The 23,292-nt window shown below is 38.1% G+C and overlaps 3 protein-coding genes across 3 annotated transcripts; all 3 read right to left on the reverse strand.

Moving 5' to 3' along the window:
• Nucleotides 1-1,278: 1,278 nt before the first annotated feature.
• On the reverse strand, nt 1,279-8,634 carry MKKS (MKKS centrosomal shuttling protein). Its single transcript, XM_061208336.1, has 4 exons — nt 7,645-8,634; nt 4,457-4,632; nt 3,410-3,520; nt 1,279-1,781 (listed from the first exon to the last, which is right to left on the reverse strand). Exons 1-4 carry the CDS (start codon nt 8,627-8,629, stop codon nt 1,341-1,343), a joined length of 1,713 nt encoding a protein of 570 aa, XP_061064319.1. The 5' UTR covers nt 8,630-8,634; the 3' UTR covers nt 1,279-1,340.
• A 213-nt stretch (nt 8,635-8,847) lies between these two features.
• Nucleotides 8,848-9,010, reverse strand: LOC133103089 (uncharacterized). The gene has a single exon (XM_061208338.1). The coding sequence runs from the start codon at nt 9,008-9,010 to the stop codon at nt 8,849-8,851; it is 162 nt and encodes a 53-aa protein (XP_061064321.1). The 3' UTR covers nt 8,848.
• Nucleotides 9,011-13,062: 4,052 nt separating this feature from the next.
• On the reverse strand, nt 13,063-23,292 carry LOC133103088 (uncharacterized). Its single transcript, XM_061208337.1, has 2 exons — nt 23,195-23,292; nt 13,063-13,293 (listed from the first exon to the last, which is right to left on the reverse strand). Exon 2 carries the CDS (start codon nt 13,270-13,272, stop codon nt 13,081-13,083), a length of 192 nt encoding a protein of 63 aa, XP_061064320.1. The 5' UTR covers nt 13,273-13,293; nt 23,195-23,292; the 3' UTR covers nt 13,063-13,080.

Raw genomic sequence — 23,292 nt, forward strand, 5'->3', positions numbered from 1 at the left:
CCACCTGTAGACCCACGAAGACAAGTTATGTCCCAATATACAGTGATAGATCAGGCACAGGATAACTGCCCTAAGACACTCCTGTTCACCAAGTGAGAACTGGAAAACTCAAAGGAGTCACTACATCCAGCCCACACTCAACGGAGGGGATTAGACAAGGGCCTGAAAACTAGGAGGCAGGGGGTAACTGGGGGCCATCTCAGAGGCTGCCTACCACTCTGCCTGACTGACCCTAATAATAAAAGACATGAAATTTTAGAGAAATATTTTATGAAGCTCGTAGTGTAGCTGATTTTTCAATACATATTGCACTGCTGTGTTTGTACTGCAATTTTTTCTTTGGCTCAGGATAAAAATTCTTTTAGATTACAAGAATACTGGAGGAAATTGCTTAAACATTCTATCTCCCTCTATCACGGCTATAGATCTGATCATTGACTCTTAGGTTGTTTAATTTTCCCAAACTGTTCAAGATGTTTTCCTGAAGTTTAATGTAACATGTTACAGCTCTATACTGATTCTTCTAGCTACATTCTGTATTTCTTCTTCAATTTATCAATACATCTTGCATTTGCATAAAATTCAAATTATATTCCTTGATATGACATGTCTTTACTTTGAATATGAGAGCTGTGCCAGTTTCTTTTTGGCACTCTTGATTAAATTAGAGAAATAGTTTTTCCACTTCTTTTCTCTATGCTGCTTAGTTACTATATAAATCTATTTTTTTCCTTGATTACACATTTCATCAAAATAACAAAAATGAAGAACTGTGATACAAACTAGCAATTGCAGGTAGACCAGCTCCTACATCAATAACCCAACCAGTGAATGATATAGTCTCAGTTAAAGAACCCAGAAATCTTACTGAATGTGTAGTTTGAACACTTCTTTTGAATGAGCAGTAGGTACTAGATGCTTTGTAATACTTTGGAATCTAGTTTTAAACATATGGAATTACTACGAACTAAAAAATATCTGTAATAAGTATATCCAAACAAGAACATAGGATTTAAAAAAAATTTCTGTTATGCTCTTAGAATGATGTCAAAATAACGAGAACAGAAATGTAGAACAATGTACAGTGGTATCTGTGGAAACTGCTAGATAATTACCATATCTTTAACAATGCTTCATATTTTTATTATTCTGTGGTAGAATAATGTGGTATTCAAGAATCAATTCTTTTTTCCTTAAATAAGTAAATCTATAAATTTATGAATCATCAATCCCAATATGCAGAACAGGTCTTTGAGAGAGAACACATACACTCCATATTTTTCTTTATTGACACGTCACTAGTTTTTCTTTTTGTAATATAAACATACTATTCCCTTACATCAGTTTTTATCTTCAATGACATATGAAAGATCCAAAATCAAATTGGCAGTCTCCACAGCCACCTGCAGGCCACTAAGCTTTGCAGTGAAACAGTCCAAGGTCAGGTTGCCGGCTGAGTCCGTGGCTTCACACGGAAGGCAGGTTTGAGGCACAAAAGGAAGACGAGCACTCCTTAAGAAGGACCAGCTAAGTTCTTCCTGGCTGCTGTACAGTCCACAGCCACATCTTGAAAGCAAATCTGGCCAGTTCACAACAGAGGGAGAATCAGCCTGAACTGACCAAAAGTGTCCATACTTCCCGTCAGTGAGAACTTCTCCTCCGTCGTGTTCTAAAGAGCCAGCGAGAGATTCGAGTGCGCTGCAGAATGCTTCAGTGATCAGCTGGAGTTCTGTCTGGGTACATCCGTCATCTCTAAGAATGCCTTCTGGCTCGCTACGTGTCTAAAGAGTAACAAAACCATTGAAAGCAATTAATATGACAAAAATGTTTCTGAAAAATACTTGATCAAACCCTTATTCATACAGTACTTAGGGGTTTGGCACAAGGCTAAAGGGCATGGATGGGCCAGCTGGTCAGGCTAATCCCTTAACCTGGTTGTTGTAGTAAAAATGCTCGCTGCCAGTCATGTTATCAGAATGAACGACTCAGAATAAACCCCACCATCAACTTATTCTGAAGGACTGCCCAGTACTGCCTCCTTAATACATGAAGGACAAGGTATAATATGTGAATCACAGGCTTCTGTACATCCGGGAGGAACCTCCGGAAGACTAATGCCCCAGATGAAGTACTTATTTATGCTTGGCAAATGTTTGAGATTTGTTTAAAATGCGAATACATGTATCATTATTAAGACAAAAACCATTTAAGCATGTGTCATTTTCACATTGATGTTTAAAAAATAACTATTCTTCTCTTTAAATTAATGACATGGTTATACAACTTTGAACTGCTTCTTTTCCACCATTCTAAAAAGTTTATCCTAGAAATTTCATGATAGAAAAAGTAATATATTAGCAAACTCATACTTGAATGATAGTTAAAAACCCATATCCTAACTACTTAAAAACAGTGACCACTTTTTTCTTTTGCCCAGGAGGTTGGAACCAGATGAGATCATCTCTATGGCATATTCTTTCCCCATATTTTCAGTGCTACACTGTTTCTTTAAAATCCTACTCAAAACACCTTCCTTCTCCAAAAGACTTATTCTAGTTTACTCAGTCCCATTTGCAGACCATGTTATTGTCCATTCAGCATCAATAGATTGGCAATGGTTTTGTTTTTCATAATGTAAATTCCAATAACTTTTCATGAATGGGCTTTATCCTGAAACAGATTTTAAATTATTTGGGGAAGCAGGGCAAGGCATGTCTATGAAAAACGTTTACACCCAATCCCAGGCATCCCTGGGAGCTCTGCACTCCTGACTAACCGAAGAGCCAACTGCAAATACTTGGAAAACACATACATTTTTGTATCCATTTTCAAATAGAGTAGATCAGTGTTAATGAAATAATTAATAAGAACTACAATGCACTAAATTTACTGTCAGGAAATGGAGTTTCATAGATTAATAAAACAATTCTATTTAATAGAATCAATATATCATAAATGAATACCAATTTAAAAATTATAATAGAGTCTAATAATTAGCACACTTTAATAAATGAAATTAAGTTTTTTTCTTGAAGATCCAGAAGGTACTGAAGTATTCTATAGAATCTCAACACTTTCATCATGAATATCAATTATTACTGTACCACAGCAGTTGAGCTCTCTAAGATGACAGCTCCCATTCACAGAATGCTCATTTCAACAGGCAGTAGAGACAATACTCAAAGAATGTGATCACCTGCTAAAAGGCTGGATTAATAATCACTGTGATAAAGATATTACCTTATATTTGCAAGTGTTATTTTCCTCAAGTGTTTTCAAATACAATATTTGATTTCAAGACTACTGAGAAATTAAGCATTAAAGGCTCCAGAGTATTATGATTTAGCTTATTATCTCATAAAATGAATGTTGCTGAGAATTCAGATAATTTAAGGACTGTCTAACCTACCTTGTGTCTGATATATGCCGCCAAATGAGTTTCAGTACAGCCACCTCCTAATAAAACACATGGTTCCTTGATTGTTAACTGCAAAGCATGCAGTGCTGTTTGACATGTGAGCTAAAAAAGAAACGAATCACCAGTATCTGACATTGACATCAGAAACACAAAGAAATATAACCACATTTTCAAGGCAACTTAGAGAGTGGTCTCAAAGAGCCTGATTTTAATTGCAGAAGAACAAAACTGGTGTCACTAAGGTTGTCATGTGATGAATACATTTTGGAATAATAAAGATGAAATAATAAAGAGATGAAAGAAAATACTTTAGCCAGATGTTTGTTTTCATGGTCTGGATTAATATCCTCTTTCATATACATTTAGCTCTTCAAATTGAGATTCACAAACACAATAACTGGATCAGCAAGGTATGCAAATATTTCTACCAAAAAAATATTTCAGTCTAAATAACTTAGCTGTATAAATGCTACAGAATTTATTTCAAGTTGCTATGGAAATGATCCAACCAAGCAGTAATAAAAACACACAGACCTTGAATATTCACCAAGGATAGATCCTTGAGCATGCATTCTTCAAGTCTGTGACCAATGCCGTAGGGCATCGCTTCCATTGTATAAAAGCTGCATGTGTTATTGCTGTTCCTGGACAACATGCTGTTAAGAGGTGGATGATGGGTATAACTGGGGAACCTATTGCTAAGTGAATTATTCATACACATTAGCATCAACAAGTACACAATTCAAGTTAATTTCTTAAGAAAAGTCCCCATCAAGGACTTTCAGATTGCTTGTAAAATACTAGAAATAATAAGAGGCAACATGCCAAGTTTCTGTAGTATCACAGGCAATTCAATCAGCTTACTTGTCATTTTAATTCTCACATTTTTGTTGTTTTTGCTTTCTATACAACCTAGGGAAGTTATGAAGAAAAAAAAAGCATAGCTCACCGATGTGAAAAAAAATTATAGCACTGTCTGAGTGATTATTTAATCCCTGCCTCAGCCCCTAGACGTGGAATTCAAAGTTTATTACTTACCTTCAGTTCATCCCAGGCTGTGTCATTTCTGTTGCAGAGAAGCAAGCTGCAGACAGTTGCTTCATTAGGAATAATATGAAAAAAATGTTTGAAGCCAAATTTTGCAGTGCACAAATCTTTCACACTTCCATAACTACTGGGAGAGATTGAGTCCAAGGAACCAATAGGCCTTGTTCCTATTTTTTAAAAAAAGTTTAGAAAACACAAAATGGATGAGTAAAGATGGAGCATACAATCATTTACAATTATAATATTTATTCCTAGCCAATATAAAAGTCCCACAAGCATATCATTTAAGATATGAAATATAGGATAAATAAGATGCATCTTCTTAAACCTACGAAATAAGTAGTATTCTGTCATTAAAATCATATGCAAATAAAGCAGAGGTTCTTTTGGTTTACAGACTTCTTTGAACATGTGAGAAGCTATTTTGTACTCTCCAGAAAAAGACGCACACAATTTTGCATACATTTTCAGGAAGTCCAGGAACCCTGGAAGCCCGTGCAGGGATCAGAGACCCCAAATTAACAACCCCACTAATCTGGAATGAGGATGAAGTGAGGAGACAGGCCATTTTTTAAAGGTGTTATGATTTTTACCTTAAAACACACAAATTAAGCTATGCAAATAGCTGTGTAGTTGAATTCTTTTGGGGCTCCATTTAGTGAACATACAGGAATTTTTTTTTTTTCTTTTTGCCTAACAACTGTTTGCATGTAAACAACTACCTAAATTATGCCAAAATAAAGTATGTGACATTCTTATTTCATTTTGTTATTCTTTGATTATATTTGCCCTCCTTCCTGTACAGGTAAAATAGTAAAATTTTACAAAACATAAATTAATAAAAATATGAATAAATGAGAAGTTAGGATGACTTGAAGGTTTCTAAAAATCTCTAAATGTAGTAGTTATGTAAGAAACGGCACAAACCTTCTATAAGGAGTAACAATACTAAAGTCTTAAGATTAAAACTGTAACTCTTAGCAATGTACCTTCTTGGGCCAGTTTCCTCTTTGAAACTAATGGGATTAAAATAATTATGTCTAAAAATACTTGCAGCTCAAAAATTTTGTAAAAACCAAGAAAACAATCATGAACAATTTCACTTCTTTGAATACCCTTTCTTCTCTACTTCTGAAGTCTCAAAGAATAAGGAATACTTGAGGGATCTAAAATTTAAGGGAAAAAAACCAAAACTCTACATCTTGTATAATTTCAAGGGTGGAACCAACAGAATTTGTAAGGAGAGGATCCCCTTTCCTACTGATTATCCTCTGATGTGGAGCAAGTCATTTAACTCTTCTGGGTGGGCTTTCCCACAGGAGAGTAAAATGGGGATAATCATGTCTATTTCACAAATAAATCAAACCAAATGTTAAAAATGCTCTGTAAGCTATGACAAGCTTCATACCCACCAGTCAACCAGGCACAATAACCCCATTACTTAACCTAGATCATCAGTAAAGAGGAATTTTGTTTGAAGGGGGAGAAAGGAGGTAATGTTAACCTAGATACACCAGAGAAGATGGATTAGGTCCCAAAGATACTTCACCTGTTATTAGTTTACCGGAACCATCGGCCTGGTATAGTTTTTTCCCCCCTTTTCCCTTGTGTCTCAAAAAGTTTCTGCTCCCGAGATCCAAGACTGCAGCCCTGGCTTTGCGTAATGTTACACACATAATTTGGGGAAGCAGGGCAGGGCATGTCTATAAAAAACATTTGCACTCTCCCCAATCCCACTGGCAGCTCTGCAATCTCTTGATAACACTCCTTGATAACACTCCTTGATAACACTTGATAACACTCCAAAGAATCAACTGCAAATACTTGGAAAACACATAACTTTTCATATCCATTTTCAAACAAAATAGGTCAGTTCATGTTCTACCATGTTCTAGTTACAAGTGGGACAAATATCAATTGTGGGCTGGTGTGGAAACCCAGTGCCCACTTATAATATTGTTTCTATGGAAAAATGCTTCAGTTTAAAAACTGACTACATAATCTGTAATACTCAATATTCCCAACTGGTAATCACCTGACTCATGAAAAGCCAGTAAATATTTAAGGATATGGGTCTGACCCACAATATTACCAATGAGTTCCAAAGAATGATTTCTGTTATTTCTTAACAATTTCCACTCTAACGATCATTTGACAGTCTTACAGAGGCAGGGCAATAGCCCAGAGATCTTAGGGATTCAGTACTGGCACTCATCCTTCTCCTTTTCGATGATTTATAATAAGACTAAAAATAGTCAACTTTAACAGTTTTAACAAAATTTATTAGACTTAAACCTTTAAGTCTAATAACTTACGAATTGAAATTGATCCGAATGAAATGATTGTCTTTCTGATAGGTTGTCAATGCAGTTAAAGAGATAGTGAAAAGTGACTCAAATCAGGAACTTTTCAGCCTGTCATTTCTCTTTGGCTCTAGCAGGTGACTACCAACCTTCTATTTGCTTCTTTTTGCTGAGTTTGTGAAATACGGTGAATTTCTTGCCTGTTATAATTCTCTATGTTAATAAACATATTATTGTTAATTCAACAAACATTTTAGAACCCCTACTGTGGACCAGGCTTGTTGTAAGCACTGAAAGTAAAAGATGATCCCAACTCTCAAGGAGCCTAGCTGGAAATATTTGGGATATTGGGATATTTAAAGCTAGCCTGCGGGCACACACACACACACACCACCACCCCCTAATTAGGAACCACCATTTAGGCAGAAGTACAGTTTTTTGTTGGAGTTAGATAAAAGTGAATATTCTAGTTGCAAAACTACCTTCTGAATACAATGTGACTTAAGAGTTTGTAAAACTCAAATAGAAGAATTTTGTTTAAAGTATGAAAGACTTCATGTGATTATGAAAATGTTAGATTTCTCAATAATCTGTAAAATGTTTGGGGGTTAATAGTTTTAGATTATGACAGACTCTGCAGTACATTTTGGGGCTGGAAAATACCTAGAAAATAGTCATCATCACTCAATTTTTAATAAGTGAACAATGCAGGATCTTTTTCAGAAACAACCTTTGCTGCCAGAAATGATACACAGTGAGGTTGGCGGCTTCTCAAATTGTTCAAGATGTTAACAGTGACACACACCAAGAATATCTTTGCTCAAAAGAAGTGTGATTTATTAACCATAAGGGGCAAAAGCTGAGAGTGCTTTTTACCTGTCACTTTACTCAGGGGTTCCATCACAGCCACTCCAACTCTGTCTACAGCAATAACATGATGCATTCTGAGAAACTGCTTCAAAGATGGGTGTATAACTTTTTGGCACAAGACAAGATCTACGTGATCACTAACTAGCTGCCTTCCTAGGTTAAGCAACTGGTCCAGGACTGCATTTTCAAGAGAAACTCCGTAACTCACCACCACATTTCCTTCTCCAGTATCAGAAAGGTCTCCGGATAAAGACACACAAAAGAGTGCCACCTTGAAGGAATCTGATTTTTTGATAGGTAATATCTTCATCAGTTGAACTTCTGATATTTCAATAAGTATTCCAGGTAACACAGTAGAATCTATAACTCTTTGACGTTTTAAAGGGACAATTATACTCTTTCCTAAGATGATGTGGTCTTGGGCATTTTCTGGAATTATAAGCAGAAAGGCTCTCAGAATCAAAGTACTGATATGGTCGATTTCCTTTGTGGTGAGCATACAGGCAGGTTTACTTGTTAATATACTGCGCACCAAACAGAGGAGGATCTGAGTGCTACTGAAGTTGACTGGGATTCGACAACCACAGGCCTCGGATTTTAGGTAACTGGTGCAGAGGCTCAAAAGCTGCTTATTTAACTTAATGACAGTGGTGGGTGTCAAACCTATTCTCTGAACATTTTCAACTAAGTTGCAGCAAAGAATGGCTGTGAATAAGCCGCCGTCACTGAAGCAGGACACGTGATTCTGCACAGAAGTTGTCAGTATCTTTAAAATGGGATGCGTGACTGGCAGGTTGGCGAGGAGGGCTGCCGACTGGGAGGTTGTGCACACAGAGCCCCCCAGGCCGTTGTGCAGCTGCTTCAGCCTGCCTGCCGGGCCATAGCACGATGTGACGACGTCTTTCAAGACAGAGAGGGTGGCCCTCACTCGTTCGCTTGTCAGTGGTTCACTTCTACAGAATGAGGGCTTTTTAGCTTCTAAACGAGACATCTTACTTCAGGTGGTAATTTGTGAAGACAGCTTTTATTTTGTTAACCAGAGTTTTCTATTTATTGTATTGTGGTGGGTTTCAACAGTTAACAAGATTATCCTTCAGGAAGGAAAGTCCGAATATACAGCGTTGTGGCTATAAAATGAAATACTTAGCTCCATGCTTACGATACTAATCGGCACGTAATGGTGTAATGACATATTAGTAATTCCAAATATTTATTTTAGTTCATTATTCAAACTCTTTTGTTTGCCTTCAGACTGAGACTTTACAGATTGTTTTGCAGCTCTCTGTATAAGGTATGTTCCGAGATGGATGCCTGTGAAGGAAATCCCAGCTACAAGAAGCCGGTTCTTTCTGATCCAATTGCTATTCTTCATTTCTTCTTTCAAACTCAAGCTCAGACTCAAAGCTGCTTCTTTCTATAAGAAATAAAAATAAAACATTTTAGAGAAATAATTCCAAAACATTTAATAGATTGTAGTTTAGCAATTACTTTTAATGCTCTGCTCCTTCTTTAGAAAAAGGAACTACCCACTGGCGCAAACCCCCAAAAATGAGAAACGTAAATCAACTGAGACTAAACATTCATTTCTTTATTCTTCAATGAATCCCTACAAGAAAAAGTACTGATATTTTAATAATTTTGGAATGCACAGTAACACAGCTAGAAAGCTTACAGTACAGTTATTCAAATATGATATGCTTCTAAAAGACAAATGCCATGTGAAACTCATAGAATTTGGTCTCTGAGTCCCAAATGTTTTTATTCTCTTACATCAAGATCTAGTGTTGTTTCTTCACTAACTTTCATTTGCTTGGAAATCTTAGGTGTGAATACAAGTGCATTTATATCAAATCCTGTTTATAAATAATTATGAAAATGAGATAACTGTTAGGATTCCTAATACAGACACTCTCTAATGTACAGTCTACATCTAGCTAGACAAATCTACACAACACATTTACCAAAGAATAAACCATGTCTTAATTTTAAATATTTGGCTAAATTCAGAGCAGTTTTCTGTAGTTTTACCCAATCAATCAATGATTTTCAGTTTTGATGTCCTATATCTAACCGTCCCCCAAATTTTGGCTAATGACAATAAATACAAAAGCCAGGGAGTGTGCTGTATGACAAGGAGATAAATAGGATCTGATTTGCAATGTGATCTCAGAGAGTGTAAATAATATAAAATGCTATCATTTACCAAGTGTGCTAGCGCTTGTACTAGTTTCCTTAATGAGGTTGGAAGAAGCGTGCCTGAGGCATAAAATTCTGATACTATAATAATATGTGGAAAGGATAAAAATCTCAGGTCATAGACCTTATCTGTTGAGGCTTGGTGCTTTGAAGGTAAAGGTTCAGCCAATTATTAGTTATTTTCAGGAATATGCTAACCACGCTAACCACTGGACAGTGTTTAGCACAAATAAAACTAATTGAACTACTCAGACTACAGTACTACCCAGAGCTGTCTATGGCACAATACGATACAGACCAAAAAGGTGATTTGAAGATGTGCAAAGAAGATGTGAAGAGAACAAGGGAATGCTATGCAAAGTGTTCTTTTGGTTACCACTCCTCCCAATTTAGTTAAAGGGCTGTAACCACGGCAACTGGGCCCAAATAAAGTGAAAGCAATGATGGCCAGCTTTCTCCCTGCAATGATAAAGCTATAGTCATCTCTTTTTATAGCACGAGGAGGAAAAAAAGTTTCTGTTCATCTTATGCAAGGAACAACAAAGTTACTTAAATATTATTTCAAAGGTTATTTTAGATTTGGCAAAATCTGTGAAATACATTTAAATGAAAGCTTAGTGACTTCCATACATAAATTTGCACGTTACAACACACACACACACACAAACCACAAATCATAACAGGGACTGTGATTAATAAAGTGATTTCTCTAGTTACTTTTCAATACATAATAGTGACATGCGACTTTTCAAAAGTAGAATGCCAAATTGGCACCTCTAACAGTCTTGTGGTAGTGAGACCAGTAACCACATCTTTTGGCTAATATCTCTATAAAATGAGAAAGGAAGAGTGTTGGTGACTCCCAAATCATTTTTAGGATGTCAAAACTTGCTGACTTCTGGTCCTATGTCTAGATCTAGACAAAATAAGGTACAATTGAAAAAAAAAGAAACGTAACACAGGGCTGGCTTATAGCATAGGTTTGGAAGTGTCAGTTCAGCTATTTCTTTCTTCCTAACAATGTGACCCATTATTCCAAAAGTTACCATCACATGAATGGCCCTGACTATTCCTGGATGCACTGGCCTGGCAGATGGGCTTTTTGCAGTGATGGATAACAATTAAATAATACTAAAACCTACATGACTATATTCTAAATTCAGAGCTATAAAATATGATTTAAAGAAATATAAACACATAAATTTTTTTCCTAAAAGGAATCAGGGCTCTTTGGAGAAGTGGCTGATTCTAGGTCTGAGGCAAGAAATAAACTAGATGAGCTGGGGACTTTTCTCTGCCAAAAAGTAATAATGTTATTAAAGATCACTTGGATCATATCAAAGGGCACAGGAAAAAAAAAAACGACACAGGAGTCAACTTGGAGGGAATCTCAGATGGGACAATTTAAGCATTAAAAAGAATACTGACAGTAATAGACTGAGATAATTCAAATTTATTATAAAAACTGATAAAGGGAAATAAACCATATATCTTGCTTTTCCTGTATAAATGCATTTTGAGTGGTAACTGAATAGTTGAGGCAAAGTTGGTCCAGCTAATAAATGGAGAAGAAATGATAGCATTTCAGCAGCATAATTTTGCAACACCTAATGAAGTAATGGACTACACCATCATAGTGGTTGGCAAATTATAGCCCATGGACCATATCCAGCCCACTGCCTATTTTGTAAATAGTTTATTGGCTCACCCTCATGTATTGTGTATGAATGCTTTTGTGCTAGAACTGAAAGTTAAATAGTAAGAGTTACCATTAATTTTTTCAGTGTCATAATACACTTGTGGTTGTATGTGTTTATCCTCACTGTTAAAGATACATACCAAAACCTGAGACTTGCTTAAAAATATTCCAGCAATAAAAAGGGAGGGGATAGATAAAAAGAGATTGGTAAAATGTTAATAGTTTGTTAAAGTTGGGGGATGGATACTATAGAGTTGAATATACTATTCTCTCTCTATTTGGGGTTTGTTTGCAACTTTCCATAATAAAAGTTAAAATTTTTTAAAATAACGGACAGATACAGCACATTCTTTTGACGTACTTCAACCACTAGGACATTATTACTCACCTGAAGGTCAAAATGGTATATTAAAATAGAAAATGTTCCACAATTGTAGGGTCACAGCTCTCCATCTGGGGCCAAATGAGTTTCATAATTCATTATTTCTTGGATTTTAGAAATACAATATAGTGTATAAGACCCAAAATCAAAATAATATGGTGTTTAACACCCGGAATCAATATAATCATAATATAGTATAACACTCATAATCAAATACAACAATATTTCTGCAGTGAAACTAAATATTCATATTAAGTGGAATAAAGATTAATGCCTCATGTCAGTTAAGATCAACTAGCTAAGGAGTTATGACAAAACCTTTTAGATTTTAGAACTTTCTGGATTTGGGAATTATTGATAGGGGTCTATAGACCTGAATTATATTACTATATGCTCTTATTTCAGTGACTCTGAAAAGTAACAAATTACTTTGAAGCTAAAATATTAGTCATTCTTTGGTAGCCATGGGGGATTCGTTCCAGGACCCCCCCCTCGGATACCAAAATCTGCAGATGCTCAAGTCCCTTATATAAAATGGGGAGGTATTTGCATGTAACATAGGCATATCCTCCCAGATACTTTAAATCATCTCTAAAATACTTATAATACCTAATACAATGTAAATGCTATGTAAGTAGTTGCTTTTTGGAACTTTCTGGAATTATTTTAAAAAATATTTTTGGTCCGTGGTTCACTGAATCTGTGGATTTGGAACCTATGGGTACGGAGGGCTGACTGTAGATATTAAGGAATAAATACAATTAGTTTTATTTATCTTGGAAAAATCAGAGAACAATAATAAAGAAAGGAACCTTTTGCAAGTTACAGATTTGTAAGTGTGGCATGGATTTATGGCAGGGGAAAAACTGCTCCTTTGGACACAGTTATGATCCTGGTGACACTGCTAGTGAAAAGGGCAGGACAAGTAATGGACTGACTGTCCTTTCAGGCAAGTGTCAAAGCTTTCTGTGGAACCAACTTTTCTAGAAGCAACTGTAGGATAATATTTTGCCAGTGGCTCATAACAAAAACAACAGGTTAACTCACCAACTTAGGCTTTTATTGCCAGAGCCCTATACTTTCTTAAAGATTATGTTTCCCATTGTTGGAACATGCCATTTGGTTGACCACATTAAATCAAACTCACCTGAAGCTCTCAAGTCTGCTATTTCTCTGGGATGTGGTTCTTCTCAGGACTTGTGGGTGCCAGACTGTCTGGCTCAGGAAGGTCATCCTTATTAGGAATTTGGAAGACAGGGCTGCTTTTGATCCTGTGCCACCCCAAATGTATGAGCCCAACTAGAGGTATCATAACAATCAGAACTTTGTAGTCTCTCCAGAACTTCTGAAAGCTCATAGTGCTTCAGCCTTAGTGCACCTAAGAAAAGGCCAACAGTTAAAAGAAACAAACAAACAAAAAATCCCTCAAATTACATCTATATACCACCACAAGCAGAATATTGCACTCTAATAGACGCTGCCTGTTAAAAGTTTTTAGTTACAATACATTGCAATGTTAATTAACAAAAAGAGACGTTGTAGACTTAAAGGGATGGCAGGAAATCAGGCTTGGGAAACTTACAGAGCAATACTAAACATTTAGCCAGCAACTGTAAAGGAGCAACATTACCTGCTGGGAAAGCCATTGGAATCTTTGGAAACACTCATGCATCAAAATCGTTTTCTTCAGTGGTCCCCAACCTTCTTGGCACCAGGGACCGGTTTCATGGAGGACAATTTTTCCACGGATGGGGGTGGGGTGGGGGGTAGATGGTTCAGGAGGTAGTGCGAGCGACGGGGAGCGGGCAGATGAAGCTTCGCTCCCTCGCCTGCTGTTCACCTCCTGCTGGGCGGCCCGGCTCCTAACAGGCCCGGAACCAGTACTGGTCCATGACCCGGGGGTTGGGGATCCTTGGTTTTCTTTATATAATTAATTAACTTTCTCTGAACCACAATGAAGTTAGATTTAAAAATATATATATTTAGTCACAATTTTAACAGAAGAATCAAATGGCAATCCTTAAATATGCAGTAAGAATTCAGATTCTGCATTCTGACAGGATGTGAGTGATAATGTCTCAACTGAGACTGAGCCGTGCATGGATTCCAGTTGTAGCAAAAGACTTTTGGTTTGGACTCTATGAATTAATGCCACTTCCACATTTATGTGCTGAACCACTGCATTTTAGAGTGTTTACCCTTATCGCTAATAACTATACCCTGCAGGGGTTACTGTCAATCCAGTTTACATGAAGAAATTGGGGCCAGTAACTTGCCTGGAGTTTCAAAGCTCAGTAGTATTGAGAACAGTCTTTTTTGCTCTATCTTTGATTTGGAAAGCATGGAGTGTAGCCCAGGAAGTCTGTTTCTGATGATCCGCTGCGTTTGGGAACTTGAGTCCGTACAACTGGACTCCTTATACTTTTTCACTTAAGGGCACTCACTAGGCTTTAGTGATTAGCTTATAGACTTGTGATGCTATGAATGGACCTGCTCTCCGAGTTCCTTTCTGGCACAGGACAATAACGACTGCTCCTTCATCTACGGGATATACTAAGAATTAGGTTCAACTGCATGTATATGAGTTTCAGTATCATAAAATTTCTTACAGTAATTTTGTGTGAATGCCTTCAGAAAAATGCCTGAACAGAATTTTCACTTATTCCTTCTCTTTTAAATCAAGATTAATATTCATGACTAATGAGCTAAATACCTAAATTGTCTCTGTGTTCTGTATATACATATTAGAAAAACAGAAAGCTTAGAGTTATGCCTATGTACATATATTACTCCCAGCATTAGAAACCATTTCTCCTTGAGGTCCAAATTCACATTTAATAAGGACTTTGTTGCTAAGCTTAAACAAATTACTAGATGGAAAAAACATGGCCTACTTTGTAACTCCAAGTATTTTATGCCTTTTTCTTTTCTAAAGTGCTTTGGCATCCTATACACTTCTTGCAGCCTTTAGAGACCATACCTTTTATTGACATACTCATGTTCTATCTTCGGAAAAAGTCAATCACAAATAAGTGTATCATGATTACATTTCCTTGTGAAGCCCACTGTGCAAAAGCCTTTGGGACATTTGAGATTTGAGGAAACAATAAAACCACTGGGGGAGGCACCGGGTGATTCTGAGTAAGTAATGAGGGAAGAACTACAGTAAGGGTTACTCCCTAGATGGAAGGAGGGACTGAGGGTGAACCAAAGTCAACTGGCTTGTGTTGACTGATAGGTGGCATTTTTGTCCACAAAATACCTTGAATTAAAGGTTTAGAAGATATTGTCCTTCACATCCAGTCTCAATACCTAAGGTGACTTTAACACCTCCAACTCTGTCCCTCTCAACATGAGCTTATCAAGTCACAGTACTTTTCACAGATGGCATCTCTGCTCTTCACTGTTTACTTCTCACGATCACTAACATATCATCACTCATTATTTGTTACTTTTTCCTGAGTTGCAAACTTTTAGGAAAACAGCTTACAGAAAAGAGTCATTTGGATAAAAGGATATAATAATAAAGTTGACATAAATAACTCAATAATTAAAATTCAGAACAGATTAAAGTACAAGCTATAACAGCAATGTCTGGAAAGTGTGGTACTATTCTCTCCATGTAGGTCACAGGATGAAATGTGATGTACTGAGAACCTTCCTCAGATTAGGATCAAGTTAGCTCCCTGTACTCAATACATCTTTGGGTCATCCCTGGGTTAAGGACAAAGGAGGGCACTCCATTTTATTTACGTTGTGTTTAACAGACTATTATTCTTTTCCACTAGAATAACTTAAGGATCTATGCATCTTTTTGGTTTAAACCTGGGAATTAGTATCTATTTTGGCTGAAAACTCATATTTGCCAAATTACCACTGAGGCCCAGTAACAGCACTTCCTGGTTAGTAACTGATGGGGACTGATTTAATGATTAATTGCTGTAATATGTGCTCAACACCTACATGCCCCCATTTCCTCAAATTCTCCATATCTCACACATTGATTTGGCTAATGGGGGTGAGAGACCAGGTAACTATTTTCTGATGATTATCCTGTTGTCCTTTGAGAGGCCTGGAAAATGATTAGGATCAGGAAGACAGGGCTTTTTACTTTACAAAGTACTTTTACAGTCTTCACATTTAAATCCACATAAAAACACTGAGTATCACACCATCTGCATGATAGTCCATCTCCACCAAGCAAAATGGACTATTTTTAAATGGCACAGTAACCTTCACCTGCTTCATTTCACTTAATAGCTTTCCAGCATTTTACATGTATTCTGTTGCTTAAATAACCCATATTCTAGGGCCAGACAAGTTAGACTTCACTAAATAAGGCTCATTGTTAGTTGTAAGAAGAAGACAACAAAGTAGTCAGTGAAATGATGCATTCCTTATTTTCTTCATATCTTCTTGTGGAGCTTTTAAATACAATCCATATATTTTGGGGATAAAATTTTGATTTAACCCATTTTTTTCCTTCTAAAGTCTTTTTGTGGGTTTTTTTCCGAAATGAAAATCAGCATTACTGCCCTTTTCTAAAATATATAATATTGTCTTACTTTTTTAAGTTAGAAAATACAGATATAAGAAAAAGAAAGCTAAAATATCTGTAATCATTTTGGTTTTAACAAAAATGTGATTAGAATATACATACTGTTTTGTAATCTTTTCTTCACGCAAGAATACAAATCTTCATTATGATTTTCAGTGGCTGTATAGCTTTTGATTTATGGCAATACCCTAATTTGACAGATCGCTGATTGATAGAAATTTGAGATTTTTTTCAGTGCTTTATTGCTAAACATGCTAAGAATAATAAGTATTCTTGTAAATTCTCCAGAGCCCATGCTCATAGCTGCTACATGCTGCTTCTCAGGATGATACAAAGTCTTACTAGAATTCCTAACAATTAACTCACTTTTCAAATGAACTCACACGAAGGTTTTTAAAACCTTGACTTTTACAAAGGTTCACAGTGCTGAGCAGCAGGGAGAAAGGGAGCTCCAACTTGGGGGATGGAAAACGAAGTTAGATACAGCTTATCTTAAAATGGTCCTGAGCCCAAAACATTTGGCAACAAGTTATTCCAAGTGGTATGGAACTATTTTATGGACTCGAGAGATTCCTGAGTCTGAAACAAAAATTTCTCAAGAATATGCTCAACATGATCAGATTTGTTGGGCAATAAGAGGATGGTTTCTAAAATAAGTTAGTGCTTGTTGTTCATTCACTGAGTCTTTCAAGTTTGCTTGGAGTAAAGCAGCAACAGAAATAACAGCAGGAAGACTTCTTCCCTCTCCTTACCCTCCTTTAGTCTACCTGCCACAGCCCTTATCTTTCCTGAATCTTATTTAAACACACTCCTAAAAAAAACAAATAAACAAAACCAGAAGGTATGGAACTCTTTTGATGGAGGAAACCAAGAGAAAGGAAATGAGATTAGTAAATTTTACATTAAAACAGAAAGTAAATGTTTATGGTTTTATCCACTGAAACGCCTTTTGTTTAGAAAATGTTTAGAGGCCATCAACACAGATTATGCTTTCTTATACTCTTCTTTCAAAAATGTATACTTTGCATTATTCAAAAGGTTTCATATTTTTTCTCGTTTTGTTTTCATAGCAATTTTATGAGACCACTTTATACATGAGGAAATTCTAAATGATTGATTCCAAAATTACTGTCAGTTAATTGTGGCACTCATCTTAGATTTTGGAGTCCTAAAAGTCGTGGTTGGTATTCTTAACAGCAATTTTCAAAAGTCAAGAATTAGTATCCCAGCTTTGGCAATAAGAGTCAATCAGAATTTCCAGTGCATGATGATGGACGAGAACATTCTGGGTGCATGGTGCACACTTGTGAGGGTCACTGAAGGCAAGTATCCTGGTGCATTACACCTGGCATGTTTTTCTTCTCATGTCAGGTACACTGGAGGTTAACAGGTCTGGTGCCACTTGGTCCAAAATGAGAGGGTAAAAAAGCCTATATCCTCCAAAAACACACCCATGATCTACTAATGGTTGAGATTAGTGGGGCTAATTTTAGTTCAGTTTTTTTAGCTTAGTTCTTAGTATGGAATGAATAGCGAGAAATTAATGAACAGAATGGAGAAAAGCTTGCTGTATCTCTGCCTCATTAAAATATCATCATCTTTTTGAGTGCATATAAAGGCCAAGAAAGGAAAACACTGAGAGATATGCTTCAGACCACAAATACTCTTTAAATTTAAGGCACTAATGTGTCTAGAACAGCAACTTTCCCTCCCCTCAATTTGTGTTACAGAGATTACTAGCTCTTCAATTTCTACCATTAAGGCCTCTAACAGGCTTACTGCAACTTGTTACATTCCAAGCCAAAGGAAGGTTTCTTGGTGCTATAACTGGTCAGTAAGGTGAAGGGCAAAGAAGGGCAAAAAAGCAGTTAAGCTCCCTAGAAAATCCTAAACAACCTGGCTCTGGCTATCAGATTACTCTTTCTATGGAGCATCAGGTCAATTAAAACCACCACGTTTTGCTACTGATAAGGCCTACAACAACCTGGATGCAGGAAATACTCTGTGGAAGGTTCTCATTTTGCCTACTGGGCTTGCTGGACGCCATCTGCTGGTCTTTTGGACACAGTGTAAGGTAAATTCTTTATGTCTTCATTGCTGCTCTGCTTAAAGTATTTGGGGAAAAACAGTAATGTTTAACAATTTTAAAAAAACTACTGAATGTAACTTAAACATGGAGAACGCTAAACAGAACGTTGAACAATTAATTAACCCAGCTCTCGTGACTGCAACATTCGATGAAGTTTATTGGAATTGTACAATGCCTTTTCCTTTAGCATGGCAATGTTGGTTTTAAGGATTTGTGAATTCTTCATTCCTGAGTTCCAATTACTAACCCTGAAAATAGTTCTTTTTATCCTCAATTGTTAATACAGCAGTTCACATTTTGGCAGTTTTTGTGTACACATTAGAAAGGACTGCATGTTGTCTTCAGGCCTATTCAACTGACTGTCGTGCTAAAGAGAACAATAGCTTCCTTTTTTCTTTTTCTTTTCTAACTACATCACCTAAAATAACGGCTTTGCTGAGCTTTTCCAGTCTTGTAAAAACACAGGTACCAAAAACGTTACTGTCAATTCTTGATGAACTGAATGGACTACACCTGAGTTCTGAAGTTTCCATTCTGCAAAATCCTACCCCTACCTTGACCTACAGGCAGCAGCTGGGCTGCTGACAGCACAGCCTCACCAGGAGCGGGTCAGGAGTAGGCACAGAGTACGGTGAAGGTCAAGTTATGTGTAAGCATTTTATGATCTCGGTTATCCCCCACTGTTACTGTGAATTCAATGTATTTATAAATAAATAATATACTGAAAGCATCACAAGTTTTATAGGGGAGCTTTACTGTCAATAGCCTAAGATGTGAAAAGTGAGTGACTGATTAGCGACTAATGAGGAAGAGACAGTCAGCTTACTGGCAGGCTGTGGTTTATCAGAAAAGTTTGGAGAGTTGTTATAAAGTTTACAGAGTTGTCTGAGAATCTTTCCATCCCCTTTCACTGTCTTTACATCTGGCTGCCATTTGATGCCCAGATTGGTGGAGGAAGGGGACTGGGTACCATGCAGACAGCAGACTGTTCCAGATTAAGTGTGCAGCTGATGGGGCCCTTAGTACTGCAGCAATGACTTTATGTTCCCAGCTCTGAATCCCGAAAGGGCTGGTTTCTGTCTTCATCATTTCTGAGATTTCTATTTTACTCTCCACCTTCGTTTCTGCAGGTAACCTACTGGCCAGAGGAAACTGTGGCTACTGGGTATGAGCCCCTCCACTTCCTGCTCCCACGTGTCCACCTCAGCTCCCATCTTCATCTCCTTCCTCAGCATCTCAGAGGAAGGCCTGGCACTTCTGTCATCTGTGCTCCAGCCAGTCCCACCTGCTGCCGTGTCTTCACGGTTCCACCTCCATTAACCCCCCTCTTCTACCTTCCACCTCCCACTTGGAATTGGTCTTCCTCCTATGCAAAACCTGACCATTTTTCTCCATTGAGAAGAACCAAAAACAAATTCCCCAATGTAGCTGCCCTTTACCAGCCTTCCTTCCAGTACTACACACTCTGATTCCTTTCAAATAACGCATGTTTCTAGAGCCACTGCCCACTTCCATCTTCAAACCCAAGTAATTTGCTTTTGCCCCACTCTCCATGGAAACTGCCCTGACTATAAAGATCGCCAATCTCTCCCTTTCCGTGATCTCTCTGCACCACTTCTGATGAGTTCTTAAAACTCTTTAAGTACCTGAGACTAGTCTGATCCTTCTCAGTCTCCTTTAATGACCCCTTGGTTTCCATCCACTTACTCCCCCTTCTCAAAGCTCTGTCCTGGGCCGTCTTCCCCCCGTGTTCGTCTCCTGGGTGGCCTCATTCACATCCAAAGCTTCTGTTTTAACACATCCACCAATGACTCCCACATCTACATCTCCTGCTTAAACCCACTTATCCCACTGTTATTCCCCACAAGTGTCTAAACTCATCTCATATAAAGACGAATCCTCTTTCCTTCCCAAACTGCTGTTCCTCCTCTGCTTCCTGTTTTGGTTTTTTAAAAAAGGCATTATCAAAAAAAAATAAATAAATAAAATAAATAAATAAATAAATAAAAATAAAAAAAGCATTATCTACCATGCCATTCAGTTAGAAAATCTGGATGTAGTGGACTCTGCCCTGTTCCTTATACTCCCCATAAAGTCAGTCACTCAATCCTCCATTTGACATGACATTTCTTTTATGTAATTTCTCCCCAAAGCTACAGTCCAGACCCTCCTTACCTCACAATCTCCTCGCTTCTAGTCCAATGGTTCTCAAAGTGTGGTCCCCTCACCACAGGCAGTAGCATCATCTGGGAATTTATCAGAAATGCAAAATCTTGGGCTGCTCCTGACCTACTGAATCAGAACTCTAGGTTGGGATCCAGCAATCTGTGTTTTAACAAATTCTTTAGGTAATTCTGAAGCTTAAGTCTGAGAACCACTGTTCGAGTCTATTGCCCACTAATCCATTCTCTACCCTCTTAACACAGCCATCTTGGGGAAAACAACAACAAATACAACAAATACATTCATGTTTCTGCTTTGCTTAGAAGCCTTCAGTGACATTTTTGACTAAAGGTGAAACCTACATTTCTTAGTACAGCACAAAAAGCCCACCAGGATCTAGTTCCAGAAGGGAAAGCACAGCAAATTATTTTAGTAAGGATGTATTGTTGTGTAGTGATTAAGGGGATGAGTTGTGGAATCCTACTGCCTGGGCTTTCCATCGCTGCCTTACCACTTTGCAACTGGCTGTGACCTTGGATGAGTCACTTAACCTCACAATGCCTCAGTCCCATCACCCATAAAATGAGAATAATGTTGACATCCATCACAAGGCTGTTGTGCAGTTATCACAATACCTGGCACTCAGACTGGACTCTGTGACTGTTAGCTATTATTTTGATTATTTCAAAAGGTAAAAAAAATATTACTGGTGTCAACCTTGAGTGTAGAAAGAGAGGTCTGGAATGACTAAGGCAAGTGGATCCATAAACTATAGGCAGTTTCAGTTAGTCTAGATGTGAATAAAAACCCCAGATTCTCAAGAAAGAGGTTCTGAGGTCTTTGGGGCTATTTTGATTAGAGTAGGGTAGATCTGTAATCAGATTGCAGGATGTTATAGAAAAGATAACAGTCAGGCTCCTAAAGTGAGGGCCAGGAAAGCTAATCATGAAGGAAACCGGAAAACTAAAGGACAGAGCAAAATAGCAAAGACAGGGTGATAGTTTCATATTTATTTCTCTGATAACAGTTAATGAAGTTAAAGTTGCCAGTGATTAAACATGAGAGTCCCAGTGTGATGAAGCTTTGAGTAACGATGGAAATCAAATTCTAACCTCCCGCACAAGTTAAGATCTTAGGCAAATTACTTCTTTCCTGCCTCAATTTCATTGTCTGTAACATGGGGCTATATAATGAGGATTCCTAAGTATATATCTATGTATTTATTGCCTAAGTCCAGTGTCTAATACGTGAGAAGTATTCAATGCATAGTAGTGATTATTATTACTGTACGTACAATATCTTCAATACAAATCATATATAAAAACAGACACTTCTGGAAATTCCTGATTGACTAAAGCTCCGGGTAGTGCTGAGACAGATGTCAGTCCCAGGACTGACTGGATGAAGACAGTTGAAGTTATGCCCTCCTTCCAGGGCAATGGGTATCCAATGACTGGTCACTGTAGTGGTACAAAGGCCTGGCGGTTCATCCAACTTGGGCCAACTATGAAGGCCCAACCCAGCACCAGAGTTCCTGTGAGACTGGTGGAGACCCTCCTTGGGACTACACTACAGCTCAACTTTTTCTATCCACCCAATCCTGCTTCCTTTCTTCCTTGTTAAGATCCAAAAAGTCCTCCCTAATAAATGTCCTGCCCACAAATCTCCTTAAGAGTCTGCTTCCCAGGGAACCCAATCTAGGACAATCTGGAAACATCTTGTTCATTTATCAATGTGCTTGTTTATTGTTCCCCCTTCCATCATTGAATATAAGCTCCATGTGGTCAGGGACCATGCCTGTCTTGGTCACTGCTGTATCTGCTAACTCAGCACAGTGTGACAAATACGAATATAAATTGATGACGTTAATGAATGAAAAAATGCAGGTACAGAGAGCCTCTGAAACAGCAACAGGATTTGTGCATGATCCAATTTGGGAGGAAGATGCATATGACTTCAGGAGGTCTCCCTCTCAAAAAGATTTCCATCCGCGGAACGTCCAAAGCCCTGAATCCTGCTTCTGCTTTCAGAGTTGGTACTACCACGCTGTACAGAGTTCTGACATCCAGTTCCACGTCAGAGGGTGGCTCTCACCTCCCAGACAGACACAGGTGGCAGCGCAGGTGCAACTGGTGCTTTCACTGGGACACCTTTTCCTTCTACTTTACGGTGTGGCCGCGCAGATGGGAGAGAGAGAAGGGTCTATACCTGGAACTCTACCTACACCACTGGAACACCTCCTCGCCATCTACATTCCTTCCTGCAGCAAGGATTCACTGCCAACAGCCGTTTTAAAGGTATATCTTCAGCTTTCTAAGGAGCCAGCCTCCTCCTATTCCCCGCCCCCAAATATCCTTCAGTGACACCAATGACCTTTCCGAGCGGGGAGGAGGCGCCCACAAGCCCCCCACCCCTCTCTCCGGCCGGGTAGAAAGCCGACCTTTCCACCTGCAGTCCCGTCGCTCTCACCTGCGCAGGCTGCGCCGCCCCGTCCGCCGCCGCCCGCAGGCCCCTGAAGCCGAGCACCACGCAGCCGCAGCCGCCAGTCCTGGCAACTCGCGCCCCAA

The sequence above is a fragment of the Eubalaena glacialis genome, chromosome 13 (assembly GCF_028564815.1).
Source record: "Eubalaena glacialis isolate mEubGla1 chromosome 13, mEubGla1.1.hap2.+ XY, whole genome shotgun sequence".
NCBI lineage: Eukaryota > Metazoa > Chordata > Mammalia > Artiodactyla > Balaenidae > Eubalaena > Eubalaena glacialis.

Coding starts and splice junctions, on each gene's coding strand:
- LOC133103088 (XM_061208337.1), bottom strand. CDS start 13,272: ATGAGCTTTCAGAAGTTCTGGAGAGACTACAAAGTTCTGATTGTTATG.
- MKKS (XM_061208336.1), bottom strand. CDS start 8,629: ATGTCTCGTTTAGAAGCTAAAAAGCCCTCATTCTGTAGAAGTGAACCA. Junction 4,633..7,644: donor ACCCCTGAGTAAAGTGACAG/GTAAAAAGCACT, acceptor TTTAAAAAATAG/GAACAAGGCCTATTGGTTCC. Junction 1,782..3,409: donor CGGCATATATCAGACACAAG/GTAGGTTAGACA, acceptor GTTACTCTTTAG/ACACGTAGCGAGCCAGAAGG.
- LOC133103089 (XM_061208338.1), bottom strand. CDS start 9,010: ATGAAGAATAGCAATTGGATCAGAAAGAACCGGCTTCTTGTAGCTGGG.